Source organism: Zingiber officinale, chromosome 3A (genome assembly GCF_018446385.1).
Source record: "Zingiber officinale cultivar Zhangliang chromosome 3A, Zo_v1.1, whole genome shotgun sequence".
In the NCBI taxonomy this organism is placed as follows: Eukaryota; Viridiplantae; Streptophyta; class Magnoliopsida; order Zingiberales; family Zingiberaceae; genus Zingiber; species Zingiber officinale.
Genome location: NC_055990.1, coordinates 46,375,701 through 46,393,438, shown reverse-complemented (window position 1 = coordinate 46,393,438; position 17,738 = coordinate 46,375,701). Strand labels below are relative to the sequence as shown.

General features: G+C 38.5%; 1 protein-coding gene and 1 pseudogene across 2 annotated transcripts; one reads left to right on the top strand and one right to left on the bottom strand.

Annotated features, from left to right (window-relative positions):
- Positions 1-2,725: 2,725 nt before the first annotated feature.
- Positions 2,726-16,733, bottom strand: LOC122051842. Of its 2 annotated transcripts, none has more exons than XM_042613144.1 (2): positions 16,612-16,666; positions 2,726-3,342 (listed from the first exon to the last, which is right to left on the bottom strand). In XM_042613144.1, exons 1-2 carry the CDS (start codon positions 16,612-16,614, stop codon positions 2,761-2,763), a joined length of 585 nt encoding a protein of 194 aa, XP_042469078.1. In that variant the 5' UTR covers positions 16,615-16,666; the 3' UTR covers positions 2,726-2,760. The 2 variants fall into 2 exon arrangements, 1 of the variants encoding a protein (XP_042469078.1); XR_006131570.1 differs by lacking the exon at positions 2,726-3,342 and adding an exon at positions 14,487-14,546 and having other exon boundaries at positions 16,612-16,733.
- Positions 3,838-4,020, top strand: LOC122054253 (annotated as a pseudogene).
- Positions 16,734-17,738: the final 1,005 nt, after the last annotated feature.

Sequence of the window (17,738 nt, the reverse complement as noted above, 5' to 3'; positions counted from 1 at the left end):
ACTTTCCTTATTTGTAAATCATCCACATGTTTAAAAGAGAGTTTAAAATTTGAAATCTTTCCTTATTTGTTGATTAAAAGGTGGATTTTAAATTTTAAGAAAACTTTCCTTTTTAACTATGTTCATGATTTAAAAGAGAGTTTAAAAAATTAAATATTCTCTTTTATAAGTTTCTACAAAAGATTAAGAAAAGATTTGATATCTTTCCTTATTTGTAGATTAAAAGATATTTTAATTTTTAGAGATAACTTTCTTTTTATCCACATGTTTAAAAGAAAGATTTTAATTTCCTTTTTATAATCCAAAATTATTGGAGAAATTTTTATAAATTTCCGGAAGCAAATAAGGAAATTTTAATTTGTGTTTAAAATTTTTATTTGCTTGGAGATTTGAATGTGGCCGACCATGATATGTGAGAAAAGGAATTTGATTTTAATTAATTAAAATTTCTTTTTCATGGCAAAGGAATTAAGGAAATTTTTATTAAAATTTCCTTATTTACCAAAACCAAGTATTATAAAAGAGGAGGTAGAGGTGCCTTCATAGCTAACATCTCTATTTTATTTTTCCTCTCTTTTCTCCTTGGGTGTGGTCGGCCCCTTCTTTTTCCTCTCCTCTCCTTTGTGTGGCCGAAACCTTCTCTTGGTGGAGATAGCTTTGGTGGCCGGATCTAAGAAGGAGAAGAAGGAGAGAAAAGAAGCCTCTTTTCTAGAATCCCTTGGAGCATTGGTGGTGGTTGAATCTCTTCATCCTTGGAGGTGCTCTTGTTGTGGCCGAACCTTGCAAGGAGGAGAAGAAGGTGCTTTTGGTGGTTTCTCATCTCGGAAGATCGTTGCCCACACAACGTCCGAGGTAAGAAGAGGAATACGGTAGAAGACCTAGAGGTTTTTGCTTGCAAAAGAAAAGGTATACTAGTATTTAATTTCTGCATCATACTAGTTTTATTTATTTGTAAAAATACCAAATACAAGAGGCATGCGATTCTAGTTTTTCGAATTAGTTTTCGATGTTGTGTTCTTTTATTTTTCTTTTCCTTGTGATTCGATTGTTCCTTTTCTTTAACCTAGAGTTATTTAAGGAAATTAAATATTAGCTTTCCTTAAAAGGCTTTGTCTAGGCAGTGGTGGTTGCTCCCATATCCAAGAAGGTCATGTGCCTCGCCATGCAGTCCTGGAAGTCAATTTTGGAAATTAATATTTAATGGAATTAATAACATAGGTAGATTTGGATCAAACGTGTTAAGTTCCGCAGGAGATCCAAGTCTAAACCTAAAAGAACAAATAAGTTAAACTTAGGATCAAACGTGTAAAGTTCCGCAGGCGATCCAAATTTAATTTAAAATAACACATGGTAGCTAGGAAAAGGTTCAGACCTTTGTACAAAAATTTTTGTACAGAGGAACCGTTAAGCTTTCCGAGTAGCAACTAACAATATTAGGTAAACCACTGATCATGGTCGACTCAGATAGAGATCAAGGGTTACGGTCTCGGGAGACTTTTCATATCATATACTAGTAGTTTTAGTTTCTGTTACTACTAGTTGGTTAGGAGATGGAGGCACATACCAGCCTCTACTATTATTAGCTGGGTAGTGGATAGTATCTACATATTTATGTTAACTTAGCCAGTAGTATACCATTTTATCTTAGTTAATTTCATTAGTAGATAATTGATCTACTCTTGTTAGATCGGTCAGTAGAAGTTTGATTTACCATAGTTGCTTAAAGAGGATCAAGGTATTCTTGATTAGTTAGTAGATGACTGATTTAGTTTTATTGGTTTGATCAGTAGAGGACAGTCATACTCTATTTTTTTAGAGGTTCGAATCTTTTGATTATTTGTGCTTAGTTAGGTATCTAGAGTATATTTGAGTACATAACTCGTACTGACGTGGAAAAGACTGAATTGATCGTATACCATTGTTGATTGGATTAAATATGCTGATTATACATACCTGTGTAGTTTATACACTTGATTATTATGTGTTGTAGGAGTTCTATGATAGACGGTCAAAATTGCATGTAGTGAGTGTATATTTATCCAGATGATGATTATTGTGGGTTTCTAGTAGATTATACCCGAGTGGTCTAATTTGTTTATTGGAGGTATTTTGTCGATTAAATCTATGTTGTGAAATATACACATGTGTTTGAGTGTTTTATTGGAGGTATCTTATCGACTTAATCTGAGTTGTGATATGTGCAGATGTGTTCGGTGTAATATTTGAGGTATCTTGTTTATTATATGATTGTTCTGAGTGTATACTCATGTCGATTATGATTTGTTGGAAGTATTACGTTGATTATACTCTTGGCATAGGTATATATATGTCATGTGAGTGTTGTTTGAGGTATATTGTTGATTATACCTATGTTGATATATGCACACAGGTTCGGTATGCATTGTTGGAGGTATCACGATGAATTATACCTATGTTGTGAGTATGCGTGGTGTGTACAAATTGGAGGATTATGTCGATCACACATATGTTGTGTGAGCACGTGTGTCAGGTGTATTGTTGGTAGCAGCATGATGATTCTACTTATGTTGAATGTAGGATGTGGAGTGTCTGCATTATGTCATTTGTTGGATTACCCTGTCAACCCATTTTCTTATAAGTGGGTGACTCACTACAATGTTGATAGAATTGACGATGAGTTTGATTTGATTGTTGGATTGTTATACCTTTGGCTGCCCACAGTGATATGTGGTTGAGTGATCTCGTGCAACCTCTAGTTGGATAGTTAGGTGCCTTGGACACTTATGGATCGTTTGTGGTAAAGCGGAGCTCCCACATATTATTGTTGGTTTGTGGTAGAGCGTTGGTCTTACATATTTTAGACTTGATGTTGAAGATGCAGTAGTTTTCCCTGTCGCTGAGATACAAAAATCCGTTGCCAGAGGCTTCAAGGGTGAGGTTTTGCACGCCCGTGTCGACGAGGGCGTCGACGAGCTGATTTTCGTGGGGTATGAGTAAATCGGCGACGAAGTGGAAGACGAGGTGGAATTGGCGAATCAGAGCACGGGGGATGGTGAGATCTTTGTGGACGTCGACGCTGTCGGAGGGAAACCGGACTTCGAGGCGGAAGGCGTCGAGTCGGGGGATGGAGGGTTGGAGGAGGTGGAAGCGGGCGCAGACAGCGGAGAGGGCGACGCGTTGCTTGATGGAGAGGAAGGAGAGGATGAAGATAAGGAGGTCGTCGTGGAGGGAAGTGAGGCGGTCCTCCAGCCTGCCTCCCTGTTCACGCCGGCGCTTGTTATTCTGGTCCGTCATCAGGCGAGCATAGGCGTCGGGATCAGGCTGTCTCTGCCACCTTCTCACGGTTTTATCGTCGTCAGGTAGCTATGAGAAGAGTAATTAAGCAATAAATATCACGGGAAGGATTGGTTATTAATTATATTTTATTTATTGACTTATTTATTTACTTTTTACCTTCATTACCACGTTAATTAACTAACAATTATAGTAAAAAATTATTTACTATCCATAATAGTCTTATTTCTATTGTTTGAGCATTCTGATAATATAATCCGTTAACTACCCGATAAATATATTATAAAAAAAATACGGTATTAAATATTTGGAAATCTTACTACCTTACTATTTAATTAAGAAACTATACCTTTAATAGCTAATTTTGATGAAATTTAAAATAAATTATATTAATATTTTTTCATACCGAAAATAATTTTAAGACTTATTAATAATTTTTTCTCATTATTTTTTAATAAAAAAATATACATTATTATAGTTCTCTTTAGTCTCACATCTTAGAATCAACAATACTATGAGCGAAGAAATTTCTATAAATACTTTATGTCGACAACGTTAGAAAGAATAACTTTCTCGGCCTTTTGGCTAAGATCAAGTGTAGTATCCATTCTTATCGGCTTAATATCTAATAGAAAAAATTAAATTAATTTTTTATGAGGAAAAATTCATTACAGTAACTTGTTGTTTGAGTTCTCAAGCATCACCCTTAGGTTGCATTACAAATAATGGTGACATGGTGGTGCTATAGTGAATATATATATATATATATATTCACTATAGCACCACCATGTCACCATTATTATAATTTTTCTTGCAGTGTCCTATCAGAATTAATTGTGTTTGTCTTCGTCTCCCCTTTCTTTCTCGAAGACCCTTCATCTCCCCTTCTCCTCTCAACAACCTAAACATTTCTGAACCCTCCTCCTTCGAGCTCCCTCGTGTCGGTCTTCACCATCTTCGCCAATCAACTCCCTCATTATTGACTTGCCACACCTACTTGCGACTGTTCATCTGCATGTATGTGCCTATATTATACTATATATATTTAATTGTTTGCTCCTGCCTATTTGTACAACCAGCTTCAGTGGTTTGATATTTGACAATGTATCTAAGTCTGGTCAGTTTGACTATGGTTAATCTAAACAAGACTTGATGTTTGGAAGAGAAAAGTCTAGTCAGGACTAGATGACTAGTAAGGAAAAGTCCTAACTTAGTTAGGCAAGGGTAAGTCCTAGTGAGTGAAGCTAGACAGTGGAGATCTTAGGAGGAGGTAACCCTAGGTGGTGAAAGTCTTGGTGAGTGATGCTAGGCAATGGAAATCCTAAAGGAAGTAACCCTAGGTGGTGGAAGTCTTGGTAAGTGAAGTCGGGCAGTGGAAATCCTATGGGTAGGTAACCCTAGTGTTGGTGCAGATTGTTGCACCAGAATCAAAACTAAGTTTTGATGTTGTCAAAGGTTCAAGTTAAATCTTGTTGTGATCTAACAAGTTGACTAAGTGTGCAAGCTGTTTACTCAACCTGGAAAGACCTAGTTGGAGGATAGGAAGAAGAAGTCTTAGCAGATCGTGGAACCCAGGTGGAAAGATCAAGTGGGTCGATAGGACTCGACACTTAGCAGTGAGATCGAGAGGTCTAGAGGGCCGAAGATCAAGAGAAAGTCCTGGCGAGCCGATCAAGGCTAAGTGAAAAGTCCAAACATATCTGGAGGATCAAAGTTTGATAGGTAGGTTGAGGTAAATAACTGGAGGAGCGACGGTGAGGTCGTGTTCTTGAAAGGAACAACTTAAGGTCGCTAATCCAACTGAAGAAATCAGAAGGTTTCCAAGTTAAGATCAAAATAGTTGAACTATCTATTATTATTACTCATGCATTTTATATATTACTGTGCTAATCTCTATTTTGCAGGAATGTACTATTTAACTCTGTTTTGCAGGTTTGGCCTGATCGGTCGACCGAACAGGAGGATCAGTCGACCGAACAAGGCTAACTTAGAACAGACACTAGTTCAGATCAAAGCAGAGTGAAATCCGATCTAAGCTCGATCGATCGACCGAACCAAAGGATCGGTCGACCGAACCAAAGGATCGGTCAACCGAACCTTAACGATGCGACACAGATTAGTTCGGTCAGAAGCAAAGAAGGAAACTAAGCTGATCGGTCTACCGAACCAACAGATTGGTCTACCGAACTAGCTGATCGGTCAATCGAAGGATCACCTCATCAATATAGCATTAAGTGCGAATCTCGACAAACAGGGAAATTCTCTGTTCGATCGACCGAAAAAAGTGATTGGTCGACCGAATACTTTAATGTCATTAAATGTCGAAGATCGAATCAGCATTGGAGCTCAGCGAAGATGGAATGGAGCTGGTTCGATCGACCGAATCTAGGGATTGGTCGACCAAACATCGATGACTCTTATAAAAGTGAGCTCGAGGTCCAAGGCAGGAAAAATGAAATTTGGTGGGTTCGAAGTTCATCTCTGCGCTAACTGCTGTTGTTTGTACTATTGCTCTACAACTCATCTTCACACAAGCAACTACTTTGTTCAAGTGCCGACCGAGCATCATCTTCCATACAAGTGTAGGTATATTTTTATTTTAAGAAACTTGCATTGTACTTAAACTCACATAAGATAGTAGGTTGTTACTATCTTATATTTTTGCATATTGTACGCACTACTTGTAAAATACCGAAAAAATGGCGAATAATAATAAGGGAATTTTCTGAAATTTTTAGAAATTTTTCTGGAATTTTTCGGAGCTCGTATGGACGAGTTTACCGGGATGAAAATAGGGTCCGGGAAAGCCTGTTTAGGCTACTCCGTTTTGGCGAGGAAATGTTGATTTTCTTTATTTCCTTTTTCTTTTCTTTTTATTTTCTATTTCTTCCCGTCGCTGTTTCCCTTTTCCCCGAGCCTCTTCTCTCGCGCCCGACGCCTGCCCTAACCGCCCACGGCGGTTTTCCTTCTCTTCCCACGCATACAAAGCTGAAAACCCTAGTGTTGATTCCTTTTCTTTCTCCTTCCCCGTGACGCCCTATTCCCACTGTCGCCGGCGACGCAGACACCTTTGTTTGTCTCCGCTATTGAGATTGGGGGCACACCGACGTCGATCGCCTTTGCCCTAGCGCCGGCGCTGCCACTTCTTCCTCCTATTCTCTAATCAGCAGTGTCGCCGATTTTCCCGAGCCCTTCTCCGGATACCTTCGTCCTCCACTTGATGGCGCCGCCCGTTTCCCTTCTCTTCCTCGGCCACAACTGCACGGACGCATTCCGGTGGAGAACCCCCTTCACTGGTCTCTCCTGATCCGCCCTTTTTGTGCCCTAGTTCTTTACTGCCGAGCATCTCCCTCATCGTGAGTTGCTGCCGCGCCATCGAAGGATCTCAGCCCTAGATCACCGACGTTGATTTGGGGCTCAGAGCACAGAGGTAGGGTGCTGCCCTAATTGGTGAATCGGGTACTTGATCCTTATGTAGTGTTGATCTCTTGTTTTCTTTGTGATCCGATTGATTCTAGTGAGGGAGATTCTGTGATCGTGAGGTGAGTCCGGCAGAGTGATTACTTTGCTGTGGGGTTTTCTTAGATCCGGCAGTCACTCCTCCAGCACCAGCACGACTGTGAATTGAGGTAAGGTTTAGGGTTTTGATCTTCGTTGTAGATGATTGCTAGTTGTGTTCACAATAATTGTTAACTTAGGTTTAGAATTAATTTAATGGTGTAATTAGGGTTAATGAAGCTAACCCTAGATGGTCGATGGATTAGGAATTTGTTTAGCTATTTGTTTATAATCAACTTAGCTAAACTGTATGATTTACTACAGGACTTTGACACGAGACAAGTATCTCGATTATCGGATTGATCTTTTCCATTAGAGGTGGGTACTTTTGACTTTATGTCATTTGTGTTGGGGTTGCAAGGTTGCAAACATAGTCCCATATTGAAAACACATGGAAAAGATCATGGGTTTATAAGAGAAAGATATTTCCATTGGTATGAGGCCTTTTGGGTAGAGCCCAAGAGCAAAACCATGAGGGCTTAGGCCCAAAGTGGACAATATCATACCATTATGGAGATATCTATATTCTTTTCGATCCTACAATTGGTATCAGAGCCCGGACTGCCAGAAGGTTTAACCGCCGACTGTGCACAAGAGCTATGGTCTGATTGAGCCATGTGAGTACAATATTGACCTTGAACAAAGAAAGTGGGGGTTCCTATGTTCGGATCAAGAGGACCAGACACCAGGCAGGAAGTCCTAGTAGGTCGGGTGGACCGAGGGACAGGAAGTCCTAGTAGGTCGGGTAGACCGAGGGGCAGGAAGACCTAGTGGGTCAAGGATCGGACGTGGGAAGCCCATGGTCCTTTGTTTGAGGGGGGGATTGTTGGGGTTGCAAGGTTGCAAACATAGTCCCATATTGAAAACACATGGAAAAGATCATGGGTTTATAAGAGAAAGATATCTCCATTGGTATGAGGCCTTTTGGGTAGAGCCCAAGAGCAAAACCATGAGGGCTTAGGCCCAAAGTGGACAATATCATACCATTGTGGAGATATCTATATTCTTTTCGATCCTACAATTTGATATGCATAATAATGTCTTTAACAAATAGCAACGATTGTGTTTTCTTATTTGCTTCGGTTGATCTACCTGATCTGTTACATGCTTGTTTGTTTATTTGCTATGCACCTCATGTTAGTATTTACCTGATTATGCATATTTATAGAGGTAGTGACACAACCATGTTATTTATCATGTTCAGGACCTAGGGTTTTTAATACCTTATCTGGTCTGTGTACCTTGATTTGATTCATTGTCCTATGGTACACATTTTATATTTATGTATGCATATTTCTATGCTATTCAAGATATTGCTATGTTTATTGTCATGCATCATCTCGCATGATTGCATGCTGTGCGATAGTTTGCTCCATTATTGTCGAGCACATCGCCAGTTACATGTATGTGTACACACTACCACTCATGGGTTAGTAGTATATCATACAGGTTATATAGCAGTTCTTTTGTTAGGCTCCGCTGGTCCGGTGACTCAGCGTGGTAACCGGCAGACGATTCTGCTCTGTTTGGCTCCGTTGGTTTAGTGTAGCAACGTGGTAGCCGGCAGGTAGTTGGACTCGCTCGACTGGTCCGCCACGGTAGTGTGACGCAGCTGATAGCCAGAGATTCCTCCCGTCATCGTACCGAGATGAGAGCATCGAGCTCCCCATTTATGATTTGGGGTAGGAGGATAGGTGTACTGACAAAGATCCCGTCCACTCGATCACCATCGTGAGCAAGGATGGCAGAGTGCACGCTGTCACATTTCTACCTCCTGGTCCCACCATCAGGTGAGATGCTGATCAAGGCCAGCGCGACCATTTACATTTCAGATCATACGCATGATGCATTTATCGTGTTTGCTACATTTACTTGTCAGATTTATATGGATGCATATGATTGATACGTGATTTATGACACTCTGGCCCCGACGACTGTCAGACTTATACTGGTCCCGTTAGATGCTTTCTCCTGCTTTATTCAGTTGCATTTATCCTTCTTGTATCAGGAGACTGTACGCATGATTAGTGCTGGTCGTTATTTTCTTTATGATGCATATGTTGGTTGCTACTCGGAAAACCTAATGGTTCCACTGTACAAAAATTTTGTACTAAGATCTGAACCTTTTCCTAGCTACCATGTGTTCTTTTAAATTAAACTTGGATCGCCTGCGGAACTTAACACGTTTGATCCAAAGTTTAATCTATTTGTTCTTCTAGGTTTTGACTTGGATCTCCTGCGGAACTTAACACGTTCGATCCAAATCACCTAAGTTATTAATTCCATTAAATATTAATTTCCATAATTGGTTCCCAGTACTGACGTGGCGAGGCACATGGCCTTCTTGGATATGGGAGCAACCACCACCGACTAGACAAAACCTTTTAAGGAAAGCTAATATTTAATTTCCTAAAATAACTTTAGGTTAACCGAAAGGAACAATCAAATCACAAGGAAAAGAAAAAACAAATAACACAACATCAAAAACAAATTCGAAATACTAGAATTGCATGCCTCTTGTATTTGGTATTATTTCCATAAATAACTAGCATGATGCGGAAAGGAAAAATTACTAGTTATACCTTCTAGAAAGACCTCTTGATCTTCTACCGTATTCCTCTTCTAACCTCGGACGTTGTGTGGGCAACGTTCTTCCGAGATGAGAAACCACCAATCACCTTCTTCTTCCTTGCAAGTTTCGGCCATCAAAACATCTTCTAGGATGAAGAGGTTCGGCCACCACCACCATGCTCCAAGGGATGCTAGAAACGAGGCTTGCTTTCTCTCCTTCTTCTCCTTCCTTGATCCGGCCACTAACAAAAGCTCCACCAAGAGATAAGTTTCGGCCAACAAGAGGAGAGAAGAGAAATAGGGCCGACCACACCACCAAGGAAAAGAGGGAGAAAAATAGAATAGAGTCGTTAGCCTTGAAGTCTCCTCTACCCCCTCTTTTATAATCCTTGATCTTGGCAAATAAGAAAATTTTAATAAAAACTTCCTTAATTCTTTTGCCATTGAAAAGGAAAATTTATTTAATTAAAAATAATTTTCTTTCTCAATTTTATTTGGCCGGCCATATAAAAACTACAAACAAGGAGAGTTTTAATTAATTAAAACTTCCTAATTTGTCTCCAGAAATTTTTATAAAAAATTTCTCCAATAATTTTTATCCCTTGATTGGTTTATAAAAAGGAAATTTAATAAATTAAAATCTTTCTTTTAAACATGTGGATAAAAAGAAAGTTATCTCTAAAACTTAAAATCTCTTTTAATTTACAAATAAGGAAAGATATCAAATCTTTTCTTAATCTTTTGTAGAAACTTATAAAAGAGAATATTTAATTTTAAACTCTCTTTTAAATCATGAACATGGTTAAAAAGGAAAGTTTTCTTAAAATTTAAAATCCTCCTTTAACCAACAAATAAGGAAAGATTTCAAATTTTAAACTCTCTTTTAAACATGTAGATGATTTACAAATAACGAAAGTTTTTACCAAAAATTAAAACCATCCTTTTAAACTATAAATAAGGAAAGAGATTAATCTCTTCTCTTAATCTTTTGTAGAAAGCTATAAAAGGAAATTTTTAATTTTTAAACTCTCTTTTAAAAAACCATGGAATCCACATAAGAAAAATTTTAAAATAAAAATCCTTTTATTTTTCTTAGGGTCGGCCACACCATGCTTGGGCTCCAAGCATTGGCCGACCCCTACTTGGCTCAATCTTTGGGTCTTGGCCGGCCCTAGCTTGGGCTCCAAGCTAGCTTGGCCGACCACCAAAGAGTGGGTAAGAAAGTGGTATAGGTGGGTATAATTCTCTATATACAAGAGGCTACGATAGGGACCGAGAGGAGGAATTGATTTTGGTCTCCCGATGAAATTAAGCTTCTCGTGTTCGCCCCAAACACCCAACTTAATTTCATCAATAATAATTCATTCCACTAAAGAACTATTATTGAACTACCGCACCAATCCCAAATTATATTTTGGGCTCCTTCTTATTATGAGTGTGTCATGTTTAAGATAACAAATGTCCACTAATTAAGTAAGTTACTGACAACTCACTTAATTAATATCTAGCTCCAAGAGTAGTACCACTCAACTTCATCGTCATGTCGGACTAAGTCCACCTGCAGGGTTTAACATGACAATCCTTATGAGCTCCTCTTGGGGGCATTCTCAACCTAGATCACTAGGACACAGTTTCCTTCTATAATCAACAACACACACTATAAGTGATATCATTTCTCAACTTATCGGGCTTATTGATTTATCGAACTAAATCTCACCCATTGATAAATTAAAGAAATAAATATCAAATATATGTGCTTGTTATTATATTAGGATTAAGAGCACACACTTCCATAATAACTGAGGTCTTTGTTTCTTTATAAAGTCAGTATAAAAGAAACGACCTCAAATGGTCCTACTCAATACACTCTTAGTGTACTAGTGTAATTATATAGTTAAGATAAACTAACACCTAATTACACTACGACCTTCCAATGGTTTGTTCCTTTCCATTATGGTCGTGAGCTACTGTTTATAATTTATAAGGTACTGATAACATGATCCTCTGTGTGTGACACCACACACCATGTTATCTACAATATAAATTAATTGAACAACTATATTTATCATAAATGTAGACATTTGACCAATGTGATTCTTAGTTCTAGATAAATGTTTATACCAAAAGCTAGGCTTTTAGTATACACTCTAACAATCTCCCACTTATACTAAAAGACTAAGCTGTCATACATCTGATTCCCATGACTTTCAAAAAGCTCTTGCCTTAAGGACTTTAGGTTATCATCTGATGCAATCTAGGTGGCAACAACTTCTCCTCGTTATACAATTTCTTGTATTGGGTAGTACTTGCGCTCTATTGTGTTTACTTGCCTTATAGACTCATGGTTTCTTCGAGTTTATTACTACACCATTATTATTACAATAAATTGTAATAATCCTTGGACAAACTAGAAATCATATCTAAGTCTATCTTGAGGTAATTAAGTCATTCAGCTTTTATGGCTACCTCAGAGACTTGCCATATACTCAGCTTCTATGGTGGAGTCCAGAAAAACACCTATGCTTATCACTCTTCCATAGTTATGACTTTTCCTCCTAAAGTAGACACAAAACCCCGAGGTCGACTTATTATTGTCCCTATCCGATTGGATATCAAAATTCTTTTGGATGCCCCTATCAAAATTCTGAATTTCCTTCTTCTTGTATCCCTTGCTTGATCTTTTGGATATCTGGATCCTCACTTTGCTTCTTCTGTATATCCTCAAGCAGGGTTGACTGCTTCTATTTTGGTTAGATCCACTTGGATGCCTTCTTTAGAAATTATGTGACCTAGAAATGCCACCTGATCTAACCAGAACTCGCACTTTGAGAATTTAGCGTAAAGCTGCTTTTGCTGAAGGGTCTGCAGAACTATTCTCAAGTGCGTGTCATGCTCCTCTGGGATTCTGGAATAGACTAGAATGTCGTCGATGAACACAATGACAAATTTATCAAGGTATTCTCTGAACACTCTATTCATCAGGTCCATGAAAACTGCAGGTGCATTAGTCACACCAAAAGACATGACTACGAACTCGTAGTGTCCGTATTTGGTCCTGAAAGCCGTTCTGGGTATATCCTTTTCCTTCACTTTCAAGTGATGGTACCCAGAGCGCAGGTCTATCTTGGAGAATACTGTTGCCCCTCTCAACTGATCAAATAAGTCGTCGATTCTGGGCAGTGGATACTTGTTTTTGATGGTCACTTGATTCAGAGCCCTTTAATCTATGCACATCCGCATAGATCCATCCTTCTTCCTTCTTGACAAACAACACAGGAGCTCCCCAAGGTGAGTGACTAGGGCGAATGGAGCCTTTGTCAAGTAACTCCTGTAGTTGTGCTTGTAACTCTTTCAACTCCGCTGGAGACATGCGATACGGAGCTTTTGAAATTGGACCGGTACCAGGAACCAGTTCAATCTCAAACTCCATTTCTCTGTTGGGAGGTAGTCCGGATAGCTCTTCTAGAAATACCTTTAGATACTCACAGACTACCCGAACATCTTCCTGCTTGGGTCTTTCTTGTTATCTTTGTCCTTCCAGTTCTGATTACTTGACTGGGGTCTCTGTTTCCCCACTGTCTTGTCTTCTATCTTGACTGGCTTGTGTTGCATTTGTTGTGCCTTGATGTTGTTCAGATAGTGCTCACTAATACCCTGCTGACCAGCTCTTTACCAATCTGTGGTCGGTGAGTTTCATTACTCACATTAAGTGCTATTTCTGGTCTCAACATTAGGAGTATCAGTCTGACTCGTTCTTTCACTGTACTTACTAACTCTAGGCAAAGGTGAGCTAGCCTGTTAAATCTTTTAACCACTTCTTCTACTGGTAGATCATCTTGTCTAAATTCCATAAGCTCCTCATACTGTTTATTGGTGATCCGTTGACGGAAGACTTCTTCGTAAAACTTTGTCTCGAAGTCAACCCAGCTCATCTGGTTGACTGCTCTCTTACTCTTAACTCGCTCCCACCACATACCAGCACCTCCAGATAGGCAGAAAGAGGTACACTTACCCTTCTCGATTTCTGGTCAGTCAAGAAGCTCCATGGTGCACTCTAGTGTCTTGAATCAAGCCTGAGCATCCCAGGCTCAATCGTGCCTGAGAATCTTTCTGGTTTTAGCTTCAGCCACTGGATGAGGTATGCTTATTATCTTCTAGGTGTTGTGGCGACTTCTAGGACAACCGATAGGACTTCAATCACCACTGGGGTCTCCACATTAATGGTTGGGGAAGTGGGAGGAGCTAGCTTCTGATTGGCCATTAGATTGGCAATCACTTGCTGTTGCTCGCTACTTGTCTCTGAAGTTGAGTAACAACTTCAGGGAGAATAGGCCCACGGGTTCTGGGCTCTTCGTTCTCCTGATCTTGGTTCTCGGTACGAACGGTACGGGGATGTTCTCTTCTTGCCATCTAATTATGCAAAGAAAGATACTTGCTATCTTCTCTATCTTTCCTAAACATACATATATATATATGGATCAAGAAAGTAGAAGCAATAACTTCTATCTTACTTAAGTACTCATAAGCAATTTACTCTGTACTGTAGTTTAATAATAAGGAAAGCAGAATAAAGAAAGAATTTAAATACTTTCTTACTTGGAGACGGCAAGGATGATGCTGATGTGTGTGTGATACTGGAGAATGGAAACTGCTCTGATACCAACTGTAACGACCACCCTTCTTACTACTACTACTACTCTCTAAGAGTGACCGTTACTTATCTACTACTTTACTTAACCGGTTTATTAAGAATCTCTAGGAAAACCCTACCGAAAAATTTCGGCAGAGTCTCCCCTGTACCGGTGACCATTTCCCATAATACAAGCATAATATACTCAGCCACAGACGGCTGGAACATATATCTTCACAACCACGCAGTATAATATCACAAATAAAAGAAAGAAACTACCCTATCAATAGCAAACATCAATATCACTCCATCAATAGAACCCAACTACAAACGCGGAATAAACTTAAATACAATATTGACTCATAATAGCATTAAAAGAAAACTAAAGAACTCTAAACAGAAATGTCTTAATAATTCCTTAGCAAACTCTTGATCTCCCCATAATCCAGCCATCACACACCTTCATCACCACCACCTTGTCGCCTTCCTTGCTAAATCTTTTCCTTTCCTTTATCTGCAGTAGGAGGAAGTGCAGTCTATAAGCATAAAGCTTAGTGAGCGCTATCTACTCACAAAAACTCGATATGCATGTATATAAATAAAAACATGCTAAATCTAAATGCTAACATATAAAACTACTCATGCTCATATATATAGCAAAGGAAATCATGCTAACTGAAATACTAAACATGTATAGTTTATCATGCTCATAAACTGATAAAAGAAGCATACTAAACATGCAAAACTACTAAACATGTAAAGATACTAAACATGTAAAACTACTGAACATGTAAAACTACTAAACATGTAAAACTACTAAACATGTAAAGCTAAACATGTAAAGCTAAACATGCTCATAAGAATAAAACTATAACAGCATGCTGAAAGCAAATAAAACTAAACATGCTGAATAATCCAATAGCAAGAAACAAATAAAACTACTACTGCATGCTTCTAATAACAAGAAACTAAACTTTCTAATTTTAAACATATTTGAAGCTTGTTTCATTTGTTTCAAAACTTATACTTTAATACTTCAAAATAATAATGAACTTCTTTTGGGTCCGACATTGTACCACTTAGCGCGCATTCTTAATAAAAATCGAGGTAGCTAATCCCGAAACTACTAAGATACTTCTAGGCCTTGTGCCTAGGGGAAACTTGGAGCTCATCCCTTGGACCTTGTGTCCGGTACATGCCCTTTAAAAGTAAAATACTTATTATCTTAATTACTTCTTCTTTAAATGCCTTGGCATTTTAATAAGAACCTTGTGTGCCAAAAATCCCTAAAGTCTTGACTTTGGGATCTACTTAAGGCCTTGGCCTTTTTCTTTCTTTTCTTTATCTTTCTTATACTTGTATATACTTCTAACAGAATACTTCTTTAAAGAGAAGCTGAAATGTTTAAGCAAATTCTATCTTTGAAATGCTTAAACCAAAAAACAGCCTACTATGCTAATAAAATTCTGCATATTAAGCTTAATAAAAATCTGTCCTAACATTAAAGTTCTGCATGCAATACTTATCAAAATCTGCAAGCAATGCTTATGAAAATCTGCTTATTAAACATCTGCATACTATACTTATAAAAATCTGCATACTATACTTATAAAAATCTGCTTATTAAAGTCTGCATACTATACTTAACAAATCTGAAATCTTTAGGCATGCTACAGCAGAAATAAATCAAAGAAAGAAAGATCTGCATTCTTTAAAAGGAAAACTGCATACACTTAGAGGGTAGCTGTTCATGCTTGTTAAAGTAGCGAAGAAACTAAAACTGCAATGCTAATAAACAGGGCTTATCATGTTTGTTAAATAGCAAAGAAAACTAATACTATGTACTTAGATTAAAGGTTGTTCGTGCCCTCTAAATAGCACAAAAAGGTCTAAACAGAAAATGCTAAACATAGGGTTGTTCGTGCCCATTAATGGCACAAAAAGATCTAAACTGGTATGCTAAATATAAGGGCTGCTCATATTAAATCTGCAAAAGATCTAAAACTGGTATACAATTTGTGGCTGGTTCTTGCTTATGGAGATACAAAAGAAATCTGGACTGCAACTTGAATTAAAGCTGTTCATGCTCAGAATTAACGCTGATCTAAATCTGATCCGGATTTGGCACTAATCTAAAACTGCTTACTAAATAAATAAAAGATCTAAAACTGATCTAACTTGCTATAGGCTTATAAAACCCAAGTCGAAGTTAAACATGAACTTAAAATTCATTTAAGTTAATCACAACCTATTTTGAAGTGTGTCCGCATCTCAATCTGAGATTGAAGCTACAAGATGGCATCTAAACATTTGCAGATTCATTTCCATAAGATACAGAACTATATATATAACTACATATATATATGTAACTATTTCTTGTTATTTAATTCAATCTAGATGCTCAATTAAACTAAACCATTTCTTGATCCTTCTTTGAAACCCACAGCAGCAACACCAAAATCGCAAGAACCAAAAGGAAACCAGCCGAACAACAGGAAGGCACAGAAATACCAAATCAGAGTTCATTCGCAAATCAAGACTCGTGGAACTACTCCTACTACAGATGAGAAGCAACTCACCATGCTTTCTTGAACTTACAGCCGAAGGAAAGGGCTGCTAGGGTTCGGCGAGACTCAAAATCACAGCACCTCCTTCGCGTCTACGTGCTCTCCACGTCGAGGAGGTCACGAGGATGAGAAGGATTCTCGGAAAAAAAACCCCCTCGCCGGCCGCCGGAGGAAGAGCCCTAACTCGGCTTCGTCTTCGCACGGGAAGAGAGAGAAAAGGGATAGGGTTTTCGAGAAAGGGAAAACTTAATCCCTTTATAATTAGGTTTTTTTTATTACTAACTATACCTTAAATATAATCCGTTCTTTCCTTAATTAACATAACCCCGCTGGCACAGTTGGTTGGCTGCATTCTGCTTGAGGCGTGGCTCGCGAGTTCGAAACTCGGCTGCAATTATTTTTCTTCCTATTTATTCTCTATTCACTAACTACTGCTTAAATATTATTCACTCCATATAAGGTTAACAAAACCGTGTATCTCAGCTGGTTGGGCCGGTTTTGCTTGGGTCAGTCCGACCCGAGGTCGTGGGGTCGAACCTCGCTTTCAACAATTTTTGTCAAAAGTTCTTTCTTTTTGTAAACATACTAAACGACCTCCAAAAATTACGTAAAAATACTCTAAAAATTTCTAAAAATATCTAGAATATTTTAAAAGTATTTCCAAATATTTTTATAGACTTTTAGAACTTGAAATAGGGAAAATTGGGTCGTTTCAATTCCCCATACCTTATAAAAAGTTCATCCTCGAACTTAGAATAATTCTGGATATTTCTATCTCATACCGTCCTCCCGCTCCCAAGTGACTTCCTCGTGCTTCTGGTTCTGCCAGACGACCTTCACTAGTGGTACTTCTTTGCTTCTTAGTCTCTTGACTGCTCTATCCACTATCTGTGTAGGTCTACTCTCATAACTAAGATCCTCTTGGATCTGCACTGACTGAGGCTCAATCACTTGGCTAGGGTCATGGAGGCACTTCTTTAACATGGAGACATGAAACACATTGTGTATTGCTGACATGTCTTGTGGTAAGTCCAGCTTGTAAGCTACCTTCCCAATCCTGTCTGTAATCAGGTAAGGTCCTACATAGCGAGGACTTAATTTGCCCTTCTTGCCAAATCTCATCACTCCCTTCATAGGAG